The following is a 26,470-nucleotide window of genomic DNA, read 5'->3' as shown; positions in this document are numbered from 1 at the left end:
GCCCTTGAGGCATATATCAGATTGTTTCTTGCTCTGTGATAGCTGACCGTACAACTGTCAATGCTTTGCAGCTTGTCTGAAAAGGATCTGGCAAGTATTTCTTCCTTGACCCCGGTATCATGAGCTTCGAGGCTGCCAGCGAAATGGAAAAAGAAGTGGAAGCCCACACAGAGAATGTCATAGCTGAAGATGCGAAGGATCTGAAAGATCAGGTCGTCTCACCCGCCGCTCCAGAAGGAGCAGCCAAAGCCAAGGCCGACTCAGTCGATGACATGATTGCGACTGGTAAGGCAACGCTGCCGCATGAGGACAGCGAAGCGAGGCCACAATCACGATTTCCTTCTGTCGATGCCGTTGACGATCTCGACAGCTTCAAAAGTGCAGCCAGAACTCTACTTAGTATTCATCGAGATGAAATAGCCCAAAGAGACGAGCATATATCGAAACTGAGAGCCGAACTGCTCAGGGTTCGAGAAGGTCTTCAGGCGCTGGAAAACCAGAGCCTCCTGGGACAACCTCTGCAAGATGTCGCGGATCATAGCGACAAAGAATGGACATTTGTGCAGTCAATGTATGCACCGGAGCTTGGAAAGGAGTCACAGGAACAAGTGTGAGTATTGTCTATGCTCGCTTGAGGAGAGAATTCTCACTCCTTTAACAGCTCTGGACGAATCGAGAACATCTGGGCATCCTGCCTGAAAGCAGTTCAAGATATCATGGCACAAGACGCTCCACTTGAGGCAAGCCGACCTTCCAAATTTCCCCAGGCCTTTACTGATCTATATGAAGTCAATTTTGGACATGAATAATTTAGGCCTGCAAGAAAACGAACAGGTAATGACCATCGTTGAACTTTTAACCGAACCGTCAGACGCTGCCTTTGCGAGCCGGACGCGTACAGTACTCGTCCTAGCCCTTCTGGCAAAGGCTCTAGAGGAGTACATATTGACCCCGAATTATCTTCTCGAAGACGATAATGAACTCAGGTACATCTTGAGCAAGATGACTGACACGAAGAAGAAAGCCCACTTCAGAGGTCTGCTCTTGTCGATATCCGAGGAAGACGGCTTCAAAGAACCAGTCAGACTTTTCAGAGTGGAAAACGCGTTGGACAGTATCACCAAACCCCTCGAAGCAGTGTATCAGGAGGACTTCCGTGACAAGCTCAGATCGAGGCTGGAACAACTATTGGAGGGTATTATGACTGCCTGGGAGCCAGCTCAACACTGTGAAAGCCATTTGGAAGTCAGCACTATGGCGAAACGTGATGGACGGGAGTGGAGGACGCTGCGTTTCGAAGGCGACACTGCCAATCTGGTGACAGTCAAGTCAGATGCCTTCGAAGCGGATCCCGTGCTCATGACACTCTTTCCAAGGGTATGCATCATCGATAGAAGCAAGAAACCTGCATTCACGACAGTATTTCCAGGTGTCGTCTTTCAAAGGTCACAAGCCACAGTTGAGGTCGCTGACGTGGAGGTGAAGAGTGTTGAAATACCTGGTGTTCCGACCACTGAGCTAGTGGCCATGGAACAGATGGGTGGAGTGGCGAAAGAGAATGCAAAGGCCGACGAGGCGGATTCCCGCATTACAGGGTCTGAGTCTGAAGGGTCGTCTGCTTCAAGTGACGAGACCGAAGGGAGCGAGACCGAGTCAAATGACGGTGATGAAGAAGCCTGATACAATGGCTTCTTAACGAGGGAGGAAGTCATGAACGCCAATCGACCACTAATTGCCGACCAGGGTACTCCATACACGTTTCAGCTTGTCATGAGTCATGAGATGATCTTAATATCAAAGTAGTATCTACAGTGCCTTGGTAGTTCAGTTAACGCCTCGGTGGACTGTACTTCATAGCTGAAGATATCTTCCCTTCTCATATTCGCACATTATACTTCTTGCTTTTTATCTTGTTGCTTCTTCTTTTGCAGCTGTTCTAATTGCTTCTCGTACTGGGAAACGCAAGGCGCGAAAAATATGTTCCCAGCCATGACACCCCGGAAAGTTTCCAGCGCAACCATCAACCACAGCAAGACGACAGCGATGGAGAAAATTGTCCCAAGGACTTTGAAGAACAGGCTGGGGATTTCCTTGGCGAGAGTGCATGTCGAGACGGCGAAGACACCAATCGGGAAGGTGAATCCCCACCATCCCATGTTGAAAGGAAACTTGCTTCGAGTGATGCTCGCCAGGGCGAAGAACAGCCAGACGAGCCCGTAACCCCATATCACCAAAGCAATGACGATGCTGAAGCTGAAAATGACTCTGCCGCTCTCTGGTCCAAAGCTTTCCGTCTTCGGGAAGACCTGTGCGCACACCTTTCCGAGCTGCATTAGGCCGAAGCTGCCTTGTCCCAACGGTCCCAGTGGGAGGAAGACTGAAACGATGACCTCTCGCGGCGGGAGCCGATGAATAGTGAGACGTTGGAAGTACATCGTTAGTACCACCATCGCCAGAGGAAAGCCAGTTCCCCAGAGGACGTAAGAGGTGACGATTGTCCACTCCTGGTGCTGGGGGTTTGGCAGGACCTCAGCGACGATCCCACCGGAAGCGGCAGCGACGATAGTGGCCACGATAGGCAGCAGCCACGCGGCGGTCATCTTGGACAACTCGCTCTCATGCAGATGCATGATGATGAAGGGCAACCACATGCACGAGGCGACCGAGATGACCACGTCAATCCACCACAGCGTCCAGGCGAGGGTCGTGGCCCAGGGTCCCCAAGCGGGCACGCAGACGAAGACGATCATGTTGATGATTGTCGCCAGACCCATCGGAAAAGTCCCTACGAACAGCGACTGTACTGGATGTCGGATCATGGCCATGAACAGGCCGCGAAACATGGTGTACCTGAGGATCGAGATGGCGAGGAAAGTGCAGAACAGACAGATGTTGAGGCAGAAGATGATGACCGAAAGCCAGTACAGCCAGTCGCTGTTGTAAGGGAGGTTGTGCAGTAGTATGGACACGATACCAGTGCCCATCGTTGCTGCGAACCACGAAGGCGTGAAATTCAAGACTATGCGACGCCATCCGTGGTTGTTTTTTGCGGCAAAGCTGGACTCGAGGGTGTCTTTGCCCGTCTGTGTGACGCCATCGTGACACTCATGGTGGAAGTCAGCGGCACCTCGTTGAGCGATTTGGCAGTTTGCGTATGTTCCTGAGGGGTCCATGTTTGGTGTGCTTTGTTTTGGTTCAGTGAAATGGACGTTGTCGTCTCGGACAAGTAGGAAGGGTAAATCTATATATGTACTCGTAGTACCAATAGAGGGAGTAACGGTGGTCCGAGCGCTCAATGGCAGAAGGTTCAGCCAATGCGGGTGGTGAAATGGGAGTGGAAAAGGGCGGTTCGAGTTTTCAAGAGTCAACAACTGCTAGAGGAGTTGAGTGATATACCGGTGGACCACTCAAGGATTTGTAGCCAGCCATCACACTTATTTATGTATGCTCAGCAACAGTCATCATGACCAAGATTTGCGTGCTCTTCCGGGCATTGTTTTTGACGAGGCTGAAAGTGGAGCCAAGTGATCAAACCACCGGCTCTGTCCTTTTGCCGATGCTGAAGGTTGTAAAACAGACCTTCACGGGTTTCTTGATCTTTTCAAGCCATGGATTCAGTATCTGGTGTTATCCTGACTGCAGCCATCAGACCAACTATCGAGACTTGAGAAGGCGAGGTACCTATTACACAGAGTTCGTGGTGAGGTCCATGTTGGTCCCCGAGACCCCGATTCCCGGAAAGGCTTTGTCACCCAGGTAGAGAGGTCCATACCCCGCAAGGTCGCGCTTCCAATTTGCGTGGGGAGTGATCGAGGCAAGATGCCGTCGGGTGACTGAGTAGTAGTAGATCAATCAGTGAAACCCTTCCAACCAGGTTGCAGGCAGAATCGTCAGCCATACCGCCGCATGACTGATTTGGTCGTTTCTTATACGACTCGCCGCCTTGCGAGGATGCATGTGGTCTTGGAACCTTCAACTCAACCATGACTCATACTTCACTTCTCGGCAAGTCGAAGTGACAACATTATACCGTATCTGAAGTTGAGCTAAATTCATGCAAGACGATGCCATGCTTGCCTATGAGCTGGGTAGACAACCACTGTCCCGAGACCATGGATATCCGCTAGAAGCGCTTGTACCAGGCCATACGGCGGCCAGGAGTGTTAAGTCGCTCGAGAAGGTCATCCTTGCCAAAGATGAATGCCAGTCGGCGTGGCAACAGCGTGAGTATAAGTGCTTTGAACCGAACCAGACACCGAAAGTTGTGGACTACGCATCCGCACCAGCCTCAAGCGCTGCCGGTTCGAAGTGCCATCACAGATGTGAGAAGCATACCGAAATACAGCGCTCAGGGCAGAGCGGAGATGTAACAGTGCGGACTAGAAGAAGACGCCGTCAAAGTCGAAGGCTATGCATATAGCGTCGCTGGTAGAAGGATCATTCGAGTCGATGTTAGCGCTGACTAAAATGGTCTAGAAAGATGATTCTCTGGCAAGAAGCTTTCAATACTGGTGTCGATTTTCACCACGTCCCAGCTGCACCATCCATGACGTGCGCCGGCAACCCGTTGAGAGGCTAGAGCGGTTTACAGAATATTCAGACTCCTCTCGACTTGCCATGTCACTGTTAAGACGAGAGTCAGGGGTGTGCATTCTGGTAACGGCTCGGCTCCAAGTATACTCTAACGGCTCGTGCTCACCAAGACGCGGCGCTATGATGACATTGCCGCAAATTCTCAATACTTGCAGGACTGTCAAACGGCAAGATTACGCGATGGCTTGCCGTACCATTCAATAGTCTGACAGCGCCTTGTTACACCAGCGTTTAAGGGCGACGACGAGGTCTCGATTAGTAGGTAAATCACGTTATAGGAAGTGGGTAAATGATGCCTCTCTCACCTATAAATACGTGGTAAGTACACAGGTAGTTGTGAAAAGGCAGAGAATTCAATGTATTATATCATGCACACTGTTTGACAAGGACACTAATACTAGCGCAAGAAAAGTGTTATCAAGAGCCTCATCAGCGGGCTACGTCCTGCGAAAGCGCTTCTCGTTGCATACGCAAAAACTGCGACTTTGCTCTCAGCAGACATCATGTATTGCGAAGACTACGTTTCAGCAAGGTCAGACCAACCACGCTTTGTCCGCATACAGTACACATGTGAAGGTGGTATTCTTGGTGCCCACCGAACCAGAATTGTACCGAGTTCCATATATTGTAAGTGGACAACATTTCCAGTTCGAGGGCTTCGAATGGCAGATCAGCTTCCTCATTCGAGTGACTACCATTGACTGGCGACGACATGAGCTGACCCTCAAGACACTTTTCTGTGATCAGCGCATCATGGACGTGTTATTGGTCGAGTGGCCTGGACCCTCGTTGTCCGTGCGTTCGCACCAACCGTCATATCTCGATTCTCCAGGGCGTGAAGGCTCGTGTGTCACCCGCGAACTAGTGCGCGGTTAACGCTCTGGCGAGCATGGTAGCCATGGCTAATTCTACTATACTACCTACGAGACTAGAGGGTGCCCCTATGAGTACTGGTATGCGAAGACCCTGAAGAGAGTCATCCACAGAGTTTAGCCGGTATTGCGTGGGAGGCTTTTGAGCACAGACTTCAATACTAGCGCATTGACCTCCCGCCGCGGCAGCTCATTTTTGTTGATCTTAAAAGAGCATGTTCTTTCGTTGTCCCACCGGTTCAATCCATCAATCCAGCTTCAAGAACCGCGATAAGTCACGGAACCAGTGACGATATGTTCGACCTTATCAAGCGCAAGTCGAAAAGTTCGGCAAGACGACAATGTCAAGAATCGCAGCGGGAACGCAAGATAGTATTCTGCGACTTTGGGTTCCATGGCCGAGCAGCCAACAACGGATGGGAGTTCACATATGTTGATGAAGTTGATTTCGACCCAGCGGTGGATCTAAGGAACTACAAATGGACTCCGCCGGATCGGTGCGTCGACACACTGTCAACATTTGCTGCTTCGCAACTTCGCAAAAACTTGAGAAGCTCTAAAGGATGGTTAGTGAGGCAGGACGTCTTAATTTGAGGTCACACTAACCAGGGTAGGCGGTTCGTCGGTGTAATCGAGGATGGAGATCGACGGCCACTACCGATTCAACGTAGGGAGAGAAACCCGAGAACGATGCTACTCTTCGAGAGGGATGTGCCTTGTCCTTGTGACGGTACTCAGCATTCGGTGCGCAAATCGAGTATCTCAAAGTCGTCAAATGTCTACGACAGCAAATTTATCGAGTACGGTCACGATGACATTCTGACCACGAAAATGGCCAGGCTCGATTGCAGCGGTGGCAGTTTTTCGTCCACGTCCAGTGATGGGCATGATCCGCCGCCATCATACCGCAGTCGTCTTTCGACGTTAGCTGTCTTACCCGAACAGCATGCGACATGAAACCTGCGCGAACATCACCCTTTTATTGCTGCATTAGCGACACAAGGATGCCATTGCGCGGCTCAGGTTGCCCGGATGGCATTTGAAGTACACTGCACAGCCGGCTCAGCAATATCATGGGCAAGCTGATCCGCTCAGGAGGGCGCCACTTACCAATCCTTGCGAGACCATTGTTCCAACATAAGGGACACCTGTTGTGGTGGACTAGGGGCATTTCTTTCGGGTGAAATGCTTGGTTGGCATGATAGACGGAGCACCCAGGGAGCGCAGACTCAAAATGACTACAGGGAAGCAAAGGCCTTGCATGACATACTACGACAAACATCGCTCAATGGCCCAGAGGCTTGTAGAGCTACGACATATAACGACGTACACGATGAAGCAATTGATTTCGTTCAAATTTCCAATCTACCTTACTCTCCTGCATTCTACTTCATAGACTCTTATTCGTATACCAGGCAAATGAATAGTCCTCTGTTCGGGATCGTCCAGACATCAATGCTACTCACACGGCCGTCGTAACTTCGTAAGGTAGCAAAGCCTTCACATCAAGTTAGGCCAGGGCTCGACCGCGAGTATAACAAGTCTCGACGCGCAAGACGTAGCATTATCAAAAGTCTTTCGAGGATATACCTCAATACTATGCGGAAGGGCACGGTTCGGGCAACGTAGGTAAGTTACCTCCTAAGTTCCATGCACACGGATAAATGTTACTTGTTCTCTAAGTTATTTCCACGGAAAGAGTCTCCGATATTTGGCCGGATACTCCGCCGTATATTTTCTACGGTGTCGTAAAGATCCTTAGATATTTCCCCGGATTTAGATATGCAGTCATATCATTATTCCAAAAATTCAACATACCGACATTTGTGCTCCCGATTTGACAGGCTAGTATACACCTCTGCTCGCAAACTAGACGACTGGCCGAGAACCATGTCCTGATCGAAAGACACGCGCCGATCCACCTGCACGCAGCGTCCGGCGCATTTCGCTTGTTGGAACGGTTCGCCATGTCTACCACACCAAACACCCAGTTCAACATCTCCGCCGAACTAGCAGCGCTGAAACACGAGAAAAAGAACAACGCCTTGCACCGGCTGCCTTCGAATTACACCGTCCAACGGCGCCCGCTGAACCACGCACCGGTCGCGAACATCCATGCGGGCGCGCACGTGCCGAAAGTAGTGTATGTCTCGAAGCGTACGCCTATGATGTCCGCCGTCAAGCGCGTGAAGAAGATGCTAGGGCTCGTCGAAAAACGCGCGATGCAGCAGGCGGGTGTCCGAACGGGTGGGAGAGATCGCAACAGAAGGATCGTACAGGCGAACGAACAAATCGTCAAGAATAAAGAGGAGGTTCTGGTCAAGGCCAGTGGGCGGGCGATGGAGCAGGCGTTGCGAGTGGGAGAGTGGTTCAAAAACAAGGAGACTGAATTCCTGTGTAATGTCGAGGTCAGGCCTGGGAGTGTGAGTGTCGTGGACGATATCGTCGAAGTAGAAAACGAGGATGAAGAGGAGAAGGAGGAAGATACGACCACGACTACTGGGATTGAGTATGGGGATACGACGTTGGAGATGGTGGGTGGTGTCACGACGAGTACGGCGGAAGGGGTTCAGGCGAGTGACGAGACTGGGCAGAAGGAGCAAGCGGAGGTCGATGCAGATGCTGATGATGCCCCGGGTGCTAGAAGGAAGAGGAAGAAGAGGAAGAGGCCCGTGTACAATGAGGAGGATGTACCGGAAGCGCGACTCAGGTGGATCAAGACGGTCGAGGTTGCAATCTCATTGCAAGGCTGATGACGAGGTGCTTGCTGGAACGACCCTTATTGTGGGTGCAGCTGTATGGCCCGGCAGTCGGGAGTATGCGACTCTGTATCGATAGCAGTCAGGGGAGAACAGCTGGTGTGGCCTAGGTGTATTCTCAACAGACAGTATGTTTGATGTAACATCCTCAGCGTGAGTTCCGATGTTGAAAAGTGTCATCTGCTCCTTGCCTCACGCCCTCCATAAACCCCAATGGGCCCGCGCGTCTCTGCCATTCAGCACTTGGTACTCTGTCCTTGGACTCTGCTAGCAGGACATATCCGCAGTGTCTTCCGCAATGGCACGGAAGAGGCCTCGTTCATCCTGGCCCCCAAAGAATCGACCCTGGCGCTTAGCCTGTCCGGGAATCCTCTGGTCACTTCATGCAACTCCCCGGCTGAAGGTGGTCCGCTCAAGAGGCACTCGGCGACATTGAGTACTTTTTTTCATTCATATGCTGGAACTCGGGTGTCCTCTTCATGTCTCTGCGGGCGCTGGCTTTCTGAATGAGACCTTTTCGACTGCGACGTTTTCGTTTCCATTCGCGTCGGTCCGTAGTTGGTAAACGTAGAGGACTAGAACATCTCCTTGGATCTGGATCGAAGTCAGCCATGATGTATTTATAGAGAGTCCGCTCAGGCGCAAAACATACGTCCATCAAGCAGAAGCTTGGTGAAGGCTCCTCCTCAACGGCCAACCAGCTGGTGCTGAAAGCCCCTGTGGCGCTACCTGGGTTCACAAAGAACTTCCCCTCTAGTTCGTATGCTTCAAATTTATGAGTTCCGCCCCATAGCAGGATATCAACATCCATTTGACGTGCGGCAATCAATAGTGCATCTGCCTCCCCTTGAGGAATTATAGTATGCCCGTGTGTAAATCCTATTCGGAGGCCTCCATGCTGTACAACTTTTGACAACGCTAAGTTGGAGGCTTCGGTATCGAAGTCACCTTTGACAATGTGTAGATCGGGGGCGATTGCGCGTAGAAAATCGTACGTCTCCTTGTCTGTGAGGTTGCCTAGACATACAACCTGGCCAATCTTTCCCGGAGTAAGGAGCTTGCGGAACTGCGGAGTGAGATCAGAGGCTATTCCATGTTACAATCGGCTGTACGAACCTTTGCCGGGATCTCCTGTATGTCTAGTCAGAACAGCTGGAATCAAGGGTGCTGCAACAGTGAGTGCTTACCGGCGCCCGATCGGGGATGAATAGGTCACCGATGACCAGCACCAATCTGGAGGCCATGCCTCTTCTCACTTCGTAAAATCCTAGCGTGAAGATATCATGTCCCGCTCCTCAGTAATTCATCACAAAGTGAACAGGGTTGGCAAGTCGTGCATGTTGAGTAGCCCCAAGTGTTTGCGGGATGCAGTCGCAATGCAATGCTGTCGCCGAGGTAGGAAGGTATAGCGAGGCGCGCGCCTGTTCTTTTTAGGTGCTTAACCAAATCACCAGGACTGACGGAGACAACTCGTATTGCTAGCCAAGGCTGCTAATGATCACTATCTCGGAGCCGCCTGCTGCGGCTGAGAACCCAGAACGTCTATGAGCAATCACTGTTCCCATCAACAAAGCACGTATCGGTTCTTCCTGACCGGTTTGTGGAGAGCTGGAAAGTCGACTGTCACAGCTGCAACTGTCACCGGGGTGGCCTTTCGCTGCAGGAGCGACATGGATACACCTGCCAGGAACTCCGGAATCGGCCATCCAGGAAGCACCCTATCTTCCCTGATCCCTTAGGGAACAGGGAGAGTGTCGGCCCTATGACCACCCTGTGGACGCCCAGAGTCTCGATACTTACCAGACTCCACACGTCTTCTCCCACATGGTTCCCTCCACAAGCTGAATTCATCAGCTCGCACAGGTCCAGTCCCCAGAGGCATCACAGATTCGCTCGGGCATGGGCACCGAAAGCGAATCGCCAAGGTGCGGGACAGACAAGCGTGGCAGCCACATCTGGCTTGGTTTGCTTTAAATCCCCCTCCTGCAGGCCCTGTAATAAAGTAAGTTCTCACTACCGGCACCCCATGTTAAATCCGGTCGCCTGCCAGGCGCTCACTTGAAAGCCTGGGCCCGATGCCTTCTATTTACAGCGGAGGAAATGCCCAACCCACAAGTCTGTCTTCTTTTCTGCTTGACTCACTCGTCAATGGTGTATCTCTCCTCCAGTCTCCTTCTGACTATCCTTCCGGCCATGCCGAGCCAGGATAGACACAGCTGAGAGATCGTCCAAGTCAGGGGCGAGATTTGAGTACATCGATCGAAACACAGGTCTTTCGGGGCCATACTACACAACCAAGTGTCTCAAGGATGTCGCCTTCCCCGACGCTTTCGGTGGCTTCGTCGATATGCTACTAGTCGATATCCAGCAGCCTGGCCGAGTGTTCTAATCTTTCGCATACCTCGAATTGTCGCTGGTGGTCTGGACAGCAGTCTCAGTGTCTGCGTCAGTCCGCGCTGCATATCACGTACATTCCATGGTCAATATTGGCAGGTCCAGTACCGGTTGTGCGTTGTGCCGGAAGAGGAAGATCAAGGTACGCAAATCATACTAAGCTTTCTTTGGTCTGGGTTGACAACCATCAGTGCGACGAAGGTAAACCTGGTTGCAGGCGATGTGCACAGGCACACAAGATTTGCCCAGGATATCCCTTCCAGCTTCAATTGCAACTACGTCTAGACCAGTTACCTTCAGCAGGAGTACCTGCTACGCGGGATTGCCCGCTTGGTCCAATCCCACCGCCGGGCCAGCCTGGTGACATCGAACAACAGACGATATCGCGTCTTGTTCTAGACAAATTACAACAAAACAGAATCAAAGCTGAGAACTCATCCTCGTCGACGGGTGTGGACGACGCCGCAACAGCTCGTCGGTCAATCTCACCGCCACCACGTTATGACGTCCAGCATCAATCGCTCTGTTTTTTCGTCAACCTCTTCTGTTTCCAGGCAGGGCGACTTTACTCATTTCCAGTCCTTGATTTCTTGCCAGAAGTACTTCAGAAAGCCGACCCATCCTCATGTCTTCATCAAGCGGCCACCGCTGTCTCTCGTCTGACCTTGGCCGACAGATATAGCGGCAAAGATGTCCGACTGAACTCTGATCCCCAATATGGTCATGCGCTCAAATTGGCAAAAGCCACAATCCGTGACACGGCTGCTAGCATACAAGACGAGACTGTGCTAGCCGTCTGGCTACTCGGGCTATACGAAGTGAGTTGCCATTCCTTTCTGATCCAACATAGTTGACGTGAGACAGCATATCAGTGTTCTTTTAACACATTCGCGTAGAACAGCTGAATCTCAGACTCTCGAGGAAGAATGGCAATCACATATATCTCACGTTCGAGGTGCGATGAGGCTATTACGTCTTCGAGGGAAGTCGCAGTTCACGACAGCGGCCGGAAAGAAGATCTTTCTCATCTTCAGGGCTGCAATAGTGGGTCTTCCTCTCCACTCCGTTGGTTCTTTACTAATCCTGCTCAGCAACTGCGACTCTTCATCTTAACTTCAGTTACGTCCAAAGACTTTGATGACCTTGAAGTTGATGTCTTCAAAGAAGAGAACGAATTTGTCCCGTCCCAGACAGCGAATAAGGCGACTGCCTATTTTCACCGAGTCGCACAACTACTGGAGGAGGTTCGAGTATTCCTTGCGCACAGAAAGGAAGATCCCGCGAAGACGGTGGGCACGGCCGAGGACTTCGTTGAGCGTGGCGAAGCTCTCGATGAAGCAATGACCGGCTGGAGCAAGGATGAGCCGGGGTGGGATCTGCTGAAGGTGCGGGCTGCCACAGCCGGTACAATGTGGGCTCTATATCCCTCACATGCACGATACCATTTTTACAGCTTTTGGGTTTATCTATACTGGATACGATTTCTCACCGCCCGGATTAAGCTCTACGAAGGTCTTATTGAGTTGCAAAAGCTGCTGGCACGAGCTCCTGCCGATCAGCGCTCTAGCACCGCTGCTCCGAGACTCAAGATATCAAATTATGAGACCATCATCCAGACGACCGCCTCCGAATTGATTGGTCTGACAGCATATGCCTTGGGCGATGTCACGCCTGTGGGTGGGTTTAATTCGTCAGCATCTGGGGAATATCCAGCGAGAGGTGTCCAGGAGATCAATGTAGTCGCAGCAATGCAGCTGGTCATTCCGCTGAAAATGTTGCAGCGTTCAGCCTATCCTACAGCTACCCAGAAAGGAGCGGTTGATCTCGCCATCTCTCATATTGGTGACGGGTTCCGACGGCAGCCATTGATGTTCGCTGGATGACACCCACTAGTCGGCGGAAAGGTGCTTCTGGGAACGGTGTAATTAATACTAGATGGCCTACAATCTATTCCATGTAAACCAGGAATTGCTCATACTTAAAACACATCTTCATTGCTCGCTGTCAACGATCTCGGTCTGATGCGCCGATGTCAGTAGGTACCTAGGTAGGTGGAGCAATCTCATACGGCGGAGCTTTGTTTCCGCAAGTGCAGCTCTCCATCTCCGTCTGAACTTCTCTCCGCATTCCATCTCAAGGATACTTCGAATGGAGTCCATTCATCCCAGCCAGCCCTCCCCGGCCGCCATCTGTTACACGTCAACATGGCGACTTTACAGGGATCCGGTATGCCTCGGGTGAAAATGGAATCGCTTCCTGACGCCCATGTCGATATCAAATCGGAACCTATGGACGATACGCCCTCGCCGTATATGGACGAGGATGATGACATGTATGAGGACACCGGAGATCTCGATTTTTCGCAGTCGCAGCAACAACTGTGGCTTAGCCATATCCCGCGGCAGCTGTGGGACACACTTTCACGACTCCAAGACGAGGACGAAATAGTGATAGGAACAGTACGAGTCGAAGGGCCTGAAACGAATCCCTCACGGGTGAGTGTCATGTTTGACCATTCAGTGTTGAACAGGACTAATATTGTTTTAGGTCAGTCTTATGCTGAACCCGATCGCGCCCTTCGAGAACCAGCCTAAAGAGTACAACTTGCTCCCTCCACCCAACGAGAAATTGAGAGCTCGACGAACTGGTCAGGCATTTGTCTTCTCGGAGAAAGATCTGCCTGGTTATAAGCCACGGACCTTCGCTTGGGATGACCCGGATGAGGAAGGAACCCCAGGACAAAAGCGCTCATTCTTATATGAACGACATAAGCGGGAGTTGAAAAAGAAAGAAAACAAGGGTCGATTTGTGCCCTACGCGCGACGCCCCATACCTAAGCAGACCGCCATCATAGGAACTGTTGGCAAGGAGTGGGAAGCGGTGCCTGTCAAGAATGCAGAGTACTTTGTGCTCGAAAATAAGCAGGCCGAAGAGATGCTCAAGCCACCTGAACGAGAGCAAGCCATATTCGTCAGTGGTGAACACGACCCGTCGAGGAAGCACATTCCATTCATGACCATGAGTGACAAAGCCAGCGTGCTCAAGGTAATCCAGCTCTTCGTCCTATTTCTTGAATCAATGCTGACTCTTAGCAGAACGCCCAAGCTCGCAAACAAGCACAAAAAGAGAATCGCGCTGCTCGTGTCGACAAGCATGTTCTTATTGACAAACTACTCGAATTGTTCAGGCAGCACCGTATCTGGGGATTGCGTGATCTCAAGTCTAAAGTCAATCAGCCAGAAGCATATCTACGACAGACTCTGGATGAGATTGCCTTCATGTGGAAAGCGGGCGATTTCAACGGCAAGTGGGAGCTCAAAGACGAGTATAAGAGCGATGCCATGCTGCAGAATCCGACTGGTGTCGTGGCTCCCAAGGCTGAAGATTCTGACATGGATAAATCTGGGATGGATGATGACGATGATGTTAATGACGATGAAATTTTCGAGGACGTTGGAGCATGATGACAGGAAGCAACTTCTGATGCATAGCGATGGCGTTCAGAGGGATAGAACTATCCAAAAGAGATACCCTGGGGGGCTGTTCAATCGAACTCTGCCTTGTAGATATAATTCAGAAGAGATGCTACAGAATTGCCCCGCGTCTCGAACCACTCGTTTTGTGCTTCGATTGACAAGACTTCTGGCAACTGAGATATTTCGTAGGTGCCGTTCCAGGCTGCAGCCTTGTGAGCATAAAGGGGAGAAGCCTTGGCATGGTTGTACTGCTTCAAGTTTTTCTAGACTTTGGCTTCCTTCAAAGATTCCCAGACCATGGCGCAAGGATAATCAAGGGTCCGACTTGTTCTGCGCATGTGAAAGCAACGAGTGGATGTCTCCCGCGCAACGCCGAGCAAAGTAGTCCATGACCGGCTCAAACGTGATCTTCTGATTGACTGGCAACATCGGACGACTCGTCTGTATGAGCATTCCCGGAAATGGAATCAGATGTGGCCTACGTCGGTCAAAGGCGCTCTTACTCAGGAGCACTATGCACCGTCCGCTATCAAGGTCCCCTCCCATCTCTCAAGGGCGAATGGCTAGGGGTGGAATGGGATGATCCAACTCGAGGAAAGCACAATGGCTCCCACGAAGACCACCAAGTGTTCAAGTGTCTCTCTCCAGTCCCGACGGCTGCCTCGTTTGTTCGACCCTCGAGAAAACCAGATCCTGAAAGGACATTACTGGAAGGCATCAAGTTCAAGTACGCCCCATCGACCACACCAAAGACTGTCGCTCAGTCAGCCAGCGTGGGGAATGAAGCGATCGAGATATCCGGTAAAGTCGTCGAAGAGGTCGGGTTCGATCGGATCAAAAAGCAGCTATCTCTGCTTGCGGACTTGAAAATCGTGTTGGTCGACGAGCTCGCTCTAACAGGTATTGCCGCTCGAGACGCATCGAATACTGAAGTCAGGCACGCCCAGAGGGAGCTTCAGCAGGATTGTCCGAATATTGTCGAACTGGATATAGGCTGGAACACTATCGAGACGTGGCAAGCCGTTGCGGATATATGCCTGCCGCTCAAGAAACTAAGAATATTGAAAGCAGGCGGTCTCCGACTGAGAGGTTTCACTGCGAAACGATCCGAAAATGAAGCAAATCCTTTCCAAACGGTGGAAGAATTGTACCTGAACGAGTGCTTGTTCAGTCCTGAGCAGATTCTACAAATGCTATCTCCTGGCGAACCGTGTGGATTCCCATCATTGAAGGTCTTGTCACTCTCCCTGAACGAACTGGACGTCTTCGGCAAATCCAACCAGAGCTCAGAAGTCAATTGCCCGTCTGTAACAACCCTGATCCTCGACAACAACAGGTTTCGAGACCTCTCGTCCCTGCCTGACATCACCTCGCTATTACCAAACATCACCTCAATATCGTTACAAAGCAACGAGATCTCACAGCTCGGCCTCGAGACGGCTCGGCGATTCGGCAGCCTCGAAACACTCAACCTGGCAGGCAACAGGATCGACAGCTACGCCTTCGTAGACGCCTTACCGTCCCTGTTCCCAAACCTAACTTCTCTACGTATCTCGCGCAACCCATTGCACGAAAGAAGCCACAACGGCAGTCAACAACAGCAATCCGCTGCCTCGGACTCAACGTCGTACTATCTGACGCTCGCGCGCCTTCCGGGCCTAAAGTCCCTAAACTACACTACTATCACGCCGCGCGACAGAGAAGAAGGCGAGATATATTATCTGTCTGTCGTGGAGAAGGAGATCCGGGCTCTTCTCGACACTGACGCCAACAGCTCCGTAGAACAAAAAGCCAAACTAGCATGTGATATGCATCCGCTGTACACGACACTCTGCGCCAAGTATGACCGCGAGGACATGGTGCAAGTGTTTGTCGAGAGCATGAATAAACCAGCTTCGCAAAGCGCGGGCAGGCCGAAGACAGAGTTGGACATATACGCGCCGGGCACGCTCGGCTCGCGCCTTGTTGATGCGTGCTTTTATATACCCGAGTCTGAATCGGAGAGCACGGAGAATGGGATGTTCCAACGCCTCCTGCCAACAACCGTCTCAGTGTACCGCCTGAAATCGCTGGTCGCTCGACACTTTGGTTTACATGCGCTGCAGTTCCGACTGGTGTACGAGTCGCATGAGTATGATCCTGTTGAGCCCATCTCAGTCACCACGCGGAACACCAAAGGGAAAGAGGATTGGGATGCTTGGGGGGAGTGGGACGTTGATTCTGACCACGAGGGTGACCAGGACCAGGATCAGGATCTGTTCGGACATTCGCAAGATGACGATGATGAGACGGCAAGCAAGGATGGCGCGCCGAAGTACATGGTACGCGATGGTCAGCGATTCAGGAAGCGCGAGACGGAGATCCTGGATGGGATGCGCGAGTGGGGAGATTTTCTGGATCTCACTGCTCACGATGGGTCGAAGATGAGGGATGTGAGAGTTAGGGTGGAGCCTTTTTGATTCACGACAAGCGTATCTGTGCTCGACTGGAACAGGACTGTGAGTTTACTGTGTGGAAGCAAAAGTGCCATGTGAGAGGCGAAAATGCGCTTTCATTGAAGAATTATTGGTACAAAAGTTGTCGACCGTGTGGCTTAGCAGGGTATCCTCCTGCAGAGGCTTCACTTGCAGACGATATGGCTTCGAAACTGTTCAGGGCTGAAGGTTCGCCATTATACCCCGTCGACGTTGCCGAGTATGATCTTCTCCTTCCGCAGATCATCAACGGGAATGGCACGGGTTTTCTCGACTCCGCTGGCGATTCTGTTCGCTCGTGCTTCTTCCTCGGGATCGAGCTCGAACTTCCTCATCCGCTCACCGATCCTAGTGTCGATCACCATATCGTTCATCAAGACTCGTTCGGTCTCGTCGCCCTCTTTGAGAGGCTTGTATACGGATTTGTGCCACCATGGCTCTTCGAGAGCAAGTGCTGTTTGTTGCTCCCACGTCTTGCCAGACTTTGACGTCAGAACATCAGCATCGGACTCTGGTGCTTGTGTGGCTACAGGGACGGCGTCCAGGTCGTCGCCGGATGGCGCAAAGGCTGAGCTCTGCTGCCATGGTCTGTATGAGGCGAGGATGATGGCAGCGGTATCACGACCGATCTGGTCGGCCAGGTGACGGCGATTGAGGAAGTTGTAGATCCTTTGGGGTGTTTTAAGAAAGCCTATTAAATGTTGTTGGTAGATGGGCTGGGATGGTTCCAAGGTGCTGGGGGTATTTGGTGATAATGATGCGGAAGAGTATTTGTCGATGGACAAGTAAGCTGGAGGCGGGGATGGCTTCTTCTTTTCCTCTTTCTTCTCTTCTTCCGCCTTCTTCTCTTCTTCTGCCGTCTTTTCAGGTTCTAGATTTTCTGTTGTCGCTGCTGGATCGTCGGTTCGAGCTTCGGTGGGAGGATGGATAGGTGAAGGTTCCGCTTCGAGCTCCGGAGGTGGTGGTGGAGGAGGAAGAGGTTCCTCGACAGGCCCTAGCCAACCCTCGTGAACCCCTCTTATATATTCTTTCCAGGTGTGTCGACCGAGCACGAGATCACCTCTCACCCCCGGCTGGGGCACGATCTGCATTTTCTCGCGGATCATATCAATGGCTGCTTCAGTGTCTGGCTCTTCTTCCTCTTCAGCTGGTGCCGCGCCCTTCTCGCCTCTCTTCCGTCGCAGTCTTCGTATCTGCTCTGCTGTCCCATACCGCACATCGCCTTCTTTCCGCCCTTCAACCACATCATAGTCCATCGCCGCAGCCACTAACACTGGTTTGACGTACTCCTTGAAATACCTTCTTGATGCACTAATACTGTCTCCCGGAGGCGCAGATAGGAAGATAGTCAATCTTCTGGGCATCTGGTTGACAGGAAGCGGCTCCTGTGCGATGTGTGCGACCAGGTCGCACCATTTCTGGCGGACTTTTTTCGTTTGCTGCTTGTCGTATACAACAGCTGCAGTCCAGGAGCCGGTGATCGTCAGGAAGATCATCCAATTGCGTGAAGGTAGTTTGAGGCGCCAGTTCGGTAGACCTAGTCGAGTCAATGAAATGAATCAACCTGCTGGGACATCAATGTCACTCACCCATCATGCGAAAGACCGGATTCTGTTTCGGGGGTGGTTTCGGCGCTTCAAATTTGGCCCCTTCCGGTATGCTGTCCGGTTTCGGAGGTTCAGCCATCTTGTCGGTGGTGCACAATGCGGTTAGGTAGTCAAGGCGATGTGCAAATGTGTTTGATTGACTGCGGTATTCATGGGCACATGCGCATCCATGGACTACCGCAGCTGGCTCCGGAAAAAAAGATGAGCGGGAACGGGTCCCGTTCGGCTTACCTTCCCGGAACCTCTTTAACTGGTATTGTAAAACACGGAGACGGGCCTAAGCGTGATCTCCACACGAAGGCCCCTTACCTAGAATGGTGATACCTACTAAGGATACAATGCTTCGAATTCATGCTGTCGCTTCGATTCAGGTCACAAGACTACACCAAGTTCACCCGTGAGGTAGGAGGACTGTGTCGCTGAGCAGTGACGGCATCGAGCGACTCCTGAAAGTCGCACGATCGTCGTGTTGGATTGACTCTGTGCACGAGACTTTGCTCATTTGACAGCGGGATCGTCCTTTACCGCCCAAGAACTGTGCAAGGCAGAAAGAGATCCGGGTATCACAGTCTGAAAATACCTCGTGTTCACATAGCCGAGATATAAATTCCAGCCAACAGAATACACCAGGAGGAATTGTAGCCAGGCCAATAGGTACCTTAAGGACCAATCGAAGGCACGTAGTACCTGAAGCAAGGGAAGGGGGGCGGGCCCGTGGGAGTCTGTTTAAGCGTTGGCTAACGGAGCACCCCTAAGTTCTAATCCCTGACTGTCTCGTACTGCACCCACACCACCTGCATGTCGGAAGAGCAGCACTCTTTACACCCTTTTTCTTCTAGACCACGTACCTTCTTCCTACACTCATCTAACACCCACTCGCTCTTACCCTCAACATACCTCGCGTGCCCGGTGTGCATCTGTCACGAAACTAACGCCCCTTATCGTTCTTACCTGTCGAAGATCCCGGTCGATCTCGCCGTCACGTCCCCGAAGACAAGGAGGTGAACCACCGTTCCTGACCGATCTCAACACACTCTCTACACGATTACGTATCCTGGTCCATTGCGATCGATACTTGGGGCGTTGTCGATCTTGTCCGGACATCAGAGACAGTATCTGCATAAAGATCGGTTGGAGTTGCAGCTGGTGACCTTAATATCTCCTGCCATTGAAGTGACCGCACTGTCAAGGGTACAATCATGGATTCAGACAACAATCGTCTGCGTCTGAACTTTCAATTCGACAACCAGCACAATTTTGATGCGGCCAATGCTCGCATGTACCCTACCACTCCCTCCACCTTTCCTCAGTCGATCTACGGTGGTCAGCAACAGGACTACCCCGGCGGTCTATTGTCCCCCAATCCCACCACCAACGCAGGCTATTTCATGAACCAAACCTTTTCCCCACCGCCACAACAACAAGTCCAGTACCAGCAACAATACCAATATCAAACACAATCTGGGCTTCAATCCCCGCAGCCTGCGTACCAAGCCAATACCAGACCATATATGGTCAACAACAACAACCATAATGATGCAACTAGCGGTCTGATCCAACAATTCTCGAACCAGGACTTGAGTGCAACTCCACGCAGCGCTAACGTGAACCGGGTACCGTCGCCTGCTCAACCACGGCCAAGGACTGCAGGTGAGGGTCGACAGGCTCAGAACCCCTATCAGAGCCACCTGGCCCCACCAGTGCCACGACCCTCGGCCAAACCTGAAGAGGAGGAACAACCTAACCCACGCAAGTACTCCGACAACATCATCAAGCGAGGTACAGCGGCCAAGCAGCTGGTCAACGCCTTTTTCCAAGAGAACATTGAACGTGCCAGAGATCGCAATAGTCGTGCAAAGGAGTTGGATGCTATACTGAAGAACCCGAATGTCAGTGACATTGAGAAGCAGAAGGAGATCAACATACTTGCACAAAAAGAGGCTCGCTTCTTGCGCTTCATTCGGACACGGGAGACCCCACAAAACTTCAACACTATCAAGGTTATTGGTAAAGGAGCATTTGGCGAAGTGAGACTTGTGCAGCGGAAGACGGATGGCAAAATCTACGCCCTGAAGTCTCTGATTAAATCAGAGATGTTCAAGAAAGACCAACTGGCTCATGTCCGAGCAGAGCGTGATATCCTGGCCGATTCCAAGGATAACCCTTGGCTAGTCAAGCTTCATGCCTCATTCCAGGACGCAGCATTCCTTTATATGTTGATGGAGTTCCTGCCCGGTGGTGATCTGATGACCATGCTCATCAAGTACGAAATCTTCTCCGAAGACATCACGCGGTTCTACATGGCTGAGATTGTCATGGCCATCGAAGCGGTTCACAAGCTCGGTTTCTTGCATCGGTAAGTCATATTGGATCATGTATAGTTTTCATACTGACTCGACTTCCTAGTGATATCAAGCCGGACAATATCTTGTTGGACAGAGGCGGCCACATCAAACTGACTGATTTCGGTCTCTCGACTGGTGGTCGCAAGCAACACGAGAACTCTTACTATCAAGCACTCCTCAAGTCAAATGCCAACGACAAGTCTGGTAATCGAAATTCTATGGCCCTCAACGAACAGATCAACCTCACTGTTAGCAACCGTGGACTGGTCAACACTTGGAGAAAATCAAGACGCCATATGGCCTACTCGACAGTTGGTACGCCAGACTACATCGCACCAGAAATTTTCCTCGGTCAAGGATACACCTACCTTTGCGACTGGTGGTCAGTGGGAGCTATCATGTTCGAATGTCTGGTTGGCTGGCCACCGTTCTGCGCCGAAGATACCCATGATACATATCGCAAGATTGTCAACTGGCGAGAGTCCCTCTACTTCCCTGATGAATTGGTTTTGGGACGGGATGCGGAAGACATGATCCGGAGGTAAGAAGCACCACCAATCTTGTCGTTCGCAGTACTGACAAGCTTAGTTTCCTGTGTGATGCACAAGACCGTTTGGGCAAGGAGGGTGGAGCTCATGATGGCGCATCGTCCATCAAGAAGCATCCATTCTTCCGCGGGGTGGTTTGGGATCAGTTGCGGAAGATTCGTGCACCATTCGAACCGAAGTTGTCGTCCAACATTGATGTGAGCTATTTCCCGATCGACGAGATTCCACAGGAAGACAATACCGCCATGCATCGGGCACATGCCAAGCAAGTCTTGCCTGAACAGGACGCCGAAATGAGCTTGCCGTTCATTGGGTACACGTACAAAGCGTTCAATGCCTTTCAGAACTCTTAGGGTATGCTGTGTGGCACTGTCGTTATCGTTCAGAATTTTGGATGCATGGGTTCTATGGCAGACGGCACTTATGACGATATGCTTGTGACACGTGTGTCAGGCACAAAAGTATTCGAAGCATCTTGAAGGGGTTGGGGTCGGGCTTGTTCTGACTTGACGAGGTCAAAAATCTCGCATTGCTGGGCCCTAGAGGAGAAGACGGCCGACAGGGAGGCTATGAAAGAATAGCATTTGGCTGGACACGCAGCACAGTTACAGACACGTATTGACGGGTTGCATTGGTCTACGGCAATGTGCTGTGAATACCCTTCTTGCTTGGTTTGCTACGAGGAACGATATGCTATGACAGCAGATTTGTAGCGCTATATCAACGAAATGACAATTGTGCTTGAAGAGTTTCTGCCCTTTACTGGCCTTTGTGGACAACAGTTTACGCGTTGCACTCTTCTTCACGTCGTGTCAGCCTCGTGTTCCAGTGACGTCATTCCACGACTTGCTGCACCAGCTGCACACGTTGTAGATGATTCGCTGTGCCTACCTCGTTCACATACAATCGGGCCTACTTTTGTGAACCACGGTTCCTTCTCTTCTACAGGTTCAACATTGCACACCGCTGTGCTCGCTTATCTTCCCAAGATCTTCATCCACCGAGGGTATCACATTCCACATGGACGTAAGTCTGGACCAGTTCTTCACCGAGCTTGACAGGCGACCATCTAACAAAGCAGCAACAGGCCTTTTATGCATACACCTATGGATCGGCAGCATGGTTGGGGCTACAGGCCTTGCCATTGATTATCATGCCTAAGATGATTATCACCATGCTAGCCACCGATCTGCACATGACCACAGGTAAGCCATTGACCTTGTCGTCAAAGCCACAGACTAAGATTCGGTCCAGATGTTGAGGTGTACTTCAGCCGCTCGTTGGGTTTCGCACTGGTGCTGCTTGCGTTGATCATCATGTTCTTCACGGGCTCCGTGCCGCTGTCGTCAAGCATCAGTCAACCTGTCAGTCTGGAGGACAGTGAGCCCAAAGCTCCATACGCGGTGCCCATAGTGCGCATCACTATGTTCTTCCATGCATTGAGCATGATATACTGCTACATGCGTTGGGTGAACTATCGACAAACGGGCTACGTACTTGGAGCAGTTGGATACGGGGCCATGGCATGTTTGGGATTATGGTGTCTGGTTTTTGGAACGTCGGCAGGAAGGATATCGAAACGTACAGGCGCGGACAAGAGAACGGCAGGATTTCCATTCAAGAACTCCTCCGCATATGACAAGAAGAAGGATAGGAAAATGGGTTGAAGGAGTGTACAGTCATCATGCTGCGGAATCCAGAGACACGCTATTCATGTAGACTCGGTGGGTGGATGGGGGAGACAGCCATATCAGTATCAGCACAGTCAGCCTCACAGCGAAACAACAATCCGTCCAGACATTGTTGAATCACAAGGATAACATTATTGTTCGCCTGTCTTGTCGTCTCCAGCACTGTAAGCGAAGGGCCTCCACGGCCTGGCAATATTGCCTCCAATCACGTGACGTCACGTGAGCAGGCGTGAGATACAGTCGGTTTCTGTTCTTCTTCCACTCGCCAAATTCCATCTCAACTACTCGCTGCTTTCACAAAATTTAGAAGCGATCCACCACTCAGTCACGTACCTGCGCATCGCATCTCGTGTCCGATCATGGACGCCGACGCCTTGCGGAGCCTCGCTGCGTCCGCGCAACCCATCCAGTTCCCTACATACAATGAAGCAAATAGCGAACGGACAGCGCAGGAGGTCGCCGCTGCTGCTGCAGGCTATGCGCCTGCCGACTCGATCGATCCCAATATTTCGAACTACGATCTGAACGCGCAAGACCAAGACGGAACACTACCTTTACAAACACACCTCCATAACGACGACGCCGACGTCGCATCCGAACACGTCCAGTCACTGCGCAGTCCACAGCAGACACGCGCGACTCGAGCAGAACAAAACGCCCCTTCTACAGTTTCATACCCTCCCCCTACAAATGGTACCCTGTCGCAAGACGACACCCAGAACCAGCAGGATGTCTCACAAGATCAGCCCGACTATGTATGGAGAAATGCCTCGTCTGCGTTTCCCAAAGGTACGCCGCAGCCGAATACTCGAGCGCAATCCAAGCAGGCGCAAGTCTACACTACTCCAAATGGCTTAGTACACTCGGACCCGTGGGTATCACATTTCTATGAGCCCGCGCAGCCCAACACTCCTACGTCCAACAACAATGAAGATGTCGATCCCGCCATTGCTGCGAACCCATTCAGCGACCGTTTTCCATTGATCCCTAACCCTCCAGATCTCGAGGCCTGGCGGCACAAACTATTCAACGTTACTGAACCGCTTGTACTATCGGAAGAAGAATACCTGACATATTTCCCACACGTCGACAATGTCTACTCGCACCGCTCTACTCAGAAATACAAGCGAAAACCATTTGTCAGCCATTACTGGGATTGCCGACTCAAGGGCCGACCAAGTGGCACCCCCAAGAGTACAGATCCGAACAAGAAGAAGCGTAAGCGTCAAGCTCGGGAACGAGATTTGTGTGATGTCAAAATCAAGGTCACGGAGTTCTTCAGTGCCGATGAAGCGCGAAATCAAGGCATGAACGCTGTCACAGACCCAAGTGGAATGGACGGAACGGACAACATTCCCACTGACCCTGCTCTTACCGGACAGAGCGGGCTTACCATCGTCCTCGAAGACGGTGTCAACGGCAATGGCCCACCCACCAACCCAACTGACCCCAATTTCGGTCTCCTTGAGTTGCCTCGCCGTCTGCCGGATGGTCACCCTGGTGCCAACGGTAACCGATGGTTCACTATTCAGCGTGTGCGCGGAAACCCAGGCGGGGGCGCCGTGAAAGAAAAGCGTGACAGCATTGCCAACGGAGAGGCTCCCGAGGAAGAAGATGACTCTACGTTGTTTGACCCGAACCTAGACCTAGATCACAAACATACTCTGGACGAAAGTGATCGAATCAAGAAAAATACTGTGCAGAGATGGCTGTTGAAGGAGGAAAAGGAGAAGAAGCGTCAGAGCGTGAGTGTTCCGCTTGGTTGACTCAGGTTTGTGCATGTTGTGGTAGCTGACTTCTTTCCCAGAAACTGCCCACGCCGGCAGTCACCAATCCAACACCGACGACCACGGAAACAGCGAGTCCTACCTTCCGGGCCAGTGGTATGGCCTTCTTTACCGCCCGCAGTCATGCGATTCCGGTGCCGTCCAAAATGATATTCTACGCGAACAGTTTTTGTCCTTTTGCGCAACGAGTCTGGATTGCCCTTGAGGTCAAAGGTGTCCCATACCAAATGGTGGAGGTCCTGCCTGCACACTTGGACACATACCGTCCACCAGAATTGTTAGAAGTCAACCCAGAAGGACAAATTCCTTGTATCCGCCATGGCAATTGGGCTGTGTGGGAAAGCGGAGTCATGCTGGAGTATCTCGAGGACTTGGCCCTGGGACTCGGTCTGCTGCCATTGGGCAATGCACAATTGCGAGCTCACTGTCGGCTATGGACAGATCATATCAATCGCAAGATCTTGCCCAGCTTCTACAGTCTACTGCTCACGCCACCTCCTCACCATCACCAGCAGCGAAATGGACCTGATATCGATGGCGACCTCGACATGCACAGCCAGGCCCAAGCCCGAGCGGCAAGTGCTGTACAACACGAAATGCTCATCGCTACCCTGCAGAAGAACATCACCTCCCTAGTCAATGCTTCACACGCCACTGGTCCGTTTTTCTTAGGCAGTGAGATCGGCTTCGTGGACGTCATGTTCGCGCCATGGATCATTCGACTGTCTCGGGTGTTGAGCTACTATCGCAACTTCCCACGACCTGAGGTCGGGACACGTTGGCGCCTGTGGGTCGACGCCATTGAAGCGGACGACCGTGTGAGACGCACTATTTCGGATGAGAATTCCTATCACGGCATCTACCGTGGTGTTGGCGAGGATGGCTGGGATCCTCTCTCGTCTCGCGACGCCTATGGACATAAGAAGGCGATGGTCGAATTGGAGTATGCTAAGCGTGTCGTCGCTCAAGAAGGCTTCGGACTCGGCGGAGATGTCTGGGGACGCATGAGAGAGGAAGAACAGAGACATATGGGTTCTTAGAAGGATCGCAGCTGATACGTCTTGTGGACTTTGCAAGCATGGCTAAAGAGTTTCTCATGGTGAGCATGGCAATACGGATAGAGGACACCAAGGACATGCTTAATTCGGAGAGTCATGGATGGCTGCTGTGTAGGATTAGATAGCATCACATCGAACAGCCGAAGCTAAGGGAGATGAAACATTCAATAGCTAATGATCAATCATCTGCCACTCGACTGCCACAATCTACATGTATTGATCGTTGACAGAGCTGTACCTGTATTCGTCGTCCTCTTGTTCAAAGGGGACAGCTCTGACGCTTTTCGGTGCGACGTGTCTATGTTCCTTCCTGCGCCGATACTTCTCGCGTCCTGTCAATGAATGTCTCCCTTCCATACTGACTATGGACATATTGTTGGAAGTTGTATCTCTCTCCGTACTGACCAGATGTATAGTCATAGAGGTCGGTATGACCTTTGCTACGAACCAGGGGAGTCACGTCTTTTCTGGTCAGCAAATGCAACTCCGGCCCTTCTAGAATCACAGCGTTTGACCCGTCAGCTTATGTCTTCCCCACAAGAGTGGTTGACCCGGAAACCCGAGGCTCGACGTGTCTCGATACCAGCTCTGTGACTGGTCTGTTCCACGTAGAACAACTCTGCCTGTCGAATACCAAACACTTCGTTTCGAAACCGGATTGACACGTTTGTGTGCACCTCCGGTTGCAAGCCACGATATCATGCTTCGTTTATGTCTTCTTCGATACATCAGCAAGGGTTGGTGCCGACAGGTAGTAACCATACTGACATCTATAATGTGCTCAGCAACACTGACGAGGACCTGATGGTCACCCTGAGCGCGTACCGAGTCATGCGGCGGGTACGCTGGCGTCCAGGTCTTCGGTC

General features: G+C 51.6%; 13 protein-coding genes across 13 annotated transcripts; 10 read left to right on the top strand and 3 right to left on the bottom strand.

Moving 5' to 3' along the window:
• Positions 1–261: 261 nt before the first annotated feature.
• Positions 262–1,746, top strand: EDD37DRAFT_617553 (uncharacterized protein). The gene is made up of 3 exons (XM_062815739.1): positions 262–610; positions 662–740; positions 790–1,746. The coding sequence occupies exons 1-3, from the start codon at positions 273–275 to the stop codon at positions 1,678–1,680; spliced, it is 1,308 nt and encodes a 435-aa protein (XP_062675538.1). The 5' UTR covers positions 262–272; the 3' UTR covers positions 1,681–1,746.
• A 38-nt stretch (positions 1,747–1,784) lies between these two features.
• Positions 1,785–3,318, bottom strand: EDD37DRAFT_61427 (sulfite transporter Ssu1). Its single transcript, XM_062815524.1, has one exon. The coding sequence runs from the start codon at positions 3,171–3,173 to the stop codon at positions 1,890–1,892; it is 1,284 nt and encodes a 427-aa protein (XP_062675537.1). The 5' UTR covers positions 3,174–3,318; the 3' UTR covers positions 1,785–1,889.
• Positions 3,319–3,879: 561 nt separating this feature from the next.
• EDD37DRAFT_61478 (Oxidoreductase, molybdopterin-binding domain-containing protein) lies at positions 3,880–4,558 on the top strand. The gene has a single exon (XM_062815557.1). It carries the CDS (start codon positions 4,055–4,057, stop codon positions 4,418–4,420), a length of 366 nt encoding a protein of 121 aa, XP_062675536.1. The 5' UTR covers positions 3,880–4,054; the 3' UTR covers positions 4,421–4,558.
• A 1,201-nt stretch (positions 4,559–5,759) lies between these two features.
• Positions 5,760–6,422, top strand: EDD37DRAFT_645396 (uncharacterized protein; the record flags this gene model as incomplete). Its single annotated transcript, XM_062817627.1, has 2 exons — positions 5,760–6,031; positions 6,080–6,422. 2 exons carry the CDS (start codon positions 5,760–5,762, stop codon positions 6,420–6,422), a joined length of 615 nt encoding a protein of 204 aa, XP_062675535.1.
• Positions 6,423–7,249: 827 nt separating this feature from the next.
• EDD37DRAFT_61343 (Rpp20 subunit of nuclear RNase MRP and P-domain-containing protein) lies at positions 7,250–8,459 on the top strand. Its single transcript, XM_062815447.1, has one exon. The coding sequence runs from the start codon at positions 7,433–7,435 to the stop codon at positions 8,216–8,218; it is 786 nt and encodes a 261-aa protein (XP_062675534.1). The 5' UTR covers positions 7,250–7,432; the 3' UTR covers positions 8,219–8,459.
• A 242-nt stretch (positions 8,460–8,701) lies between these two features.
• Positions 8,702–9,305, bottom strand: EDD37DRAFT_559167 (Metallo-dependent phosphatase-like protein; the record flags this gene model as incomplete). The annotated part of the gene is made up of 2 exons (XM_062813782.1): positions 8,702–8,818; positions 8,877–9,305. Coding segments are annotated over 2 exons (546 nt in total), but the record flags the coding sequence as incomplete, so codon positions are not given.
• A 1,395-nt stretch (positions 9,306–10,700) lies between these two features.
• Positions 10,701–12,501, top strand: EDD37DRAFT_645393 (uncharacterized protein; the record flags this gene model as incomplete). The annotated part of the gene is made up of 4 exons (XM_062817626.1): positions 10,701–10,760; positions 10,810–11,436; positions 11,483–11,662; positions 11,710–12,501. 4 exons carry the CDS (start codon positions 10,701–10,703, stop codon positions 12,499–12,501), a joined length of 1,659 nt encoding a protein of 552 aa, XP_062675532.1.
• Positions 12,502–12,768: 267 nt separating this feature from the next.
• EDD37DRAFT_617539 (transcription initiation factor TFIIF beta subunit) lies at positions 12,769–14,346 on the top strand. The gene is made up of 3 exons (XM_062815738.1): positions 12,769–13,113; positions 13,166–13,663; positions 13,714–14,346. Exons 1-3 carry the CDS (start codon positions 12,823–12,825, stop codon positions 14,080–14,082), a joined length of 1,158 nt encoding a protein of 385 aa, XP_062675531.1. The 5' UTR covers positions 12,769–12,822; the 3' UTR covers positions 14,083–14,346.
• A 27-nt stretch (positions 14,347–14,373) lies between these two features.
• EDD37DRAFT_61316 (uncharacterized protein) lies at positions 14,374–16,659 on the top strand. The gene has a single exon (XM_062815430.1). It carries the CDS (start codon positions 14,556–14,558, stop codon positions 16,551–16,553), a length of 1,998 nt encoding a protein of 665 aa, XP_062675530.1. The 5' UTR covers positions 14,374–14,555; the 3' UTR covers positions 16,554–16,659.
• On the bottom strand, positions 16,660–18,524 carry EDD37DRAFT_61315 (mitochondrial import inner membrane translocase subunit Tim54). The gene is made up of 2 exons (XM_062815429.1): positions 18,158–18,524; positions 16,660–18,105 (listed from the first exon to the last, which is right to left on the bottom strand). The coding sequence occupies exons 1-2, from the start codon at positions 18,252–18,254 to the stop codon at positions 16,766–16,768; spliced, it is 1,437 nt and encodes a 478-aa protein (XP_062675529.1). The 5' UTR covers positions 18,255–18,524; the 3' UTR covers positions 16,660–16,765.
• An 850-nt stretch (positions 18,525–19,374) lies between these two features.
• EDD37DRAFT_604523 (protein-serine/threonine kinase) lies at positions 19,375–21,421 on the top strand (the record flags this gene model as incomplete). The annotated part of the gene is made up of 3 exons (XM_062814747.1): positions 19,375–20,531; positions 20,582–21,061; positions 21,094–21,421. The coding sequence occupies 3 exons, from the start codon at positions 19,375–19,377 to the stop codon at positions 21,419–21,421; spliced, it is 1,965 nt and encodes a 654-aa protein (XP_062675528.1).
• Positions 21,422–21,873: 452 nt separating this feature from the next.
• Positions 21,874–22,896, top strand: EDD37DRAFT_61286 (uncharacterized protein). Its single transcript, XM_062815400.1, has 3 exons — positions 21,874–22,094; positions 22,156–22,273; positions 22,323–22,896. The coding sequence occupies exons 1-3, from the start codon at positions 22,089–22,091 to the stop codon at positions 22,733–22,735; spliced, it is 537 nt and encodes a 178-aa protein (XP_062675527.1). The 5' UTR covers positions 21,874–22,088; the 3' UTR covers positions 22,736–22,896.
• A 143-nt stretch (positions 22,897–23,039) lies between these two features.
• EDD37DRAFT_617531 (glutathione S-transferase) lies at positions 23,040–25,791 on the top strand. Its single transcript, XM_062815737.1, has 2 exons — positions 23,040–24,504; positions 24,567–25,791. Exons 1-2 carry the CDS (start codon positions 23,119–23,121, stop codon positions 25,584–25,586), a joined length of 2,406 nt encoding a protein of 801 aa, XP_062675526.1. The 5' UTR covers positions 23,040–23,118; the 3' UTR covers positions 25,587–25,791.
• The last annotated feature ends 679 nt before the right edge of the window (positions 25,792–26,470 follow it).

The sequence above is a fragment of the Exophiala viscosa genome, assembly GCF_022695815.1.
Source record: "Exophiala viscosa unplaced genomic scaffold EDD37scaffold_1, whole genome shotgun sequence".
In the NCBI taxonomy this organism is placed as follows: domain Eukaryota; kingdom Fungi; phylum Ascomycota; class Eurotiomycetes; order Chaetothyriales; family Herpotrichiellaceae; genus Exophiala; species Exophiala viscosa.
This window is presented reverse-complemented; position numbering and strand designations above follow the sequence as displayed.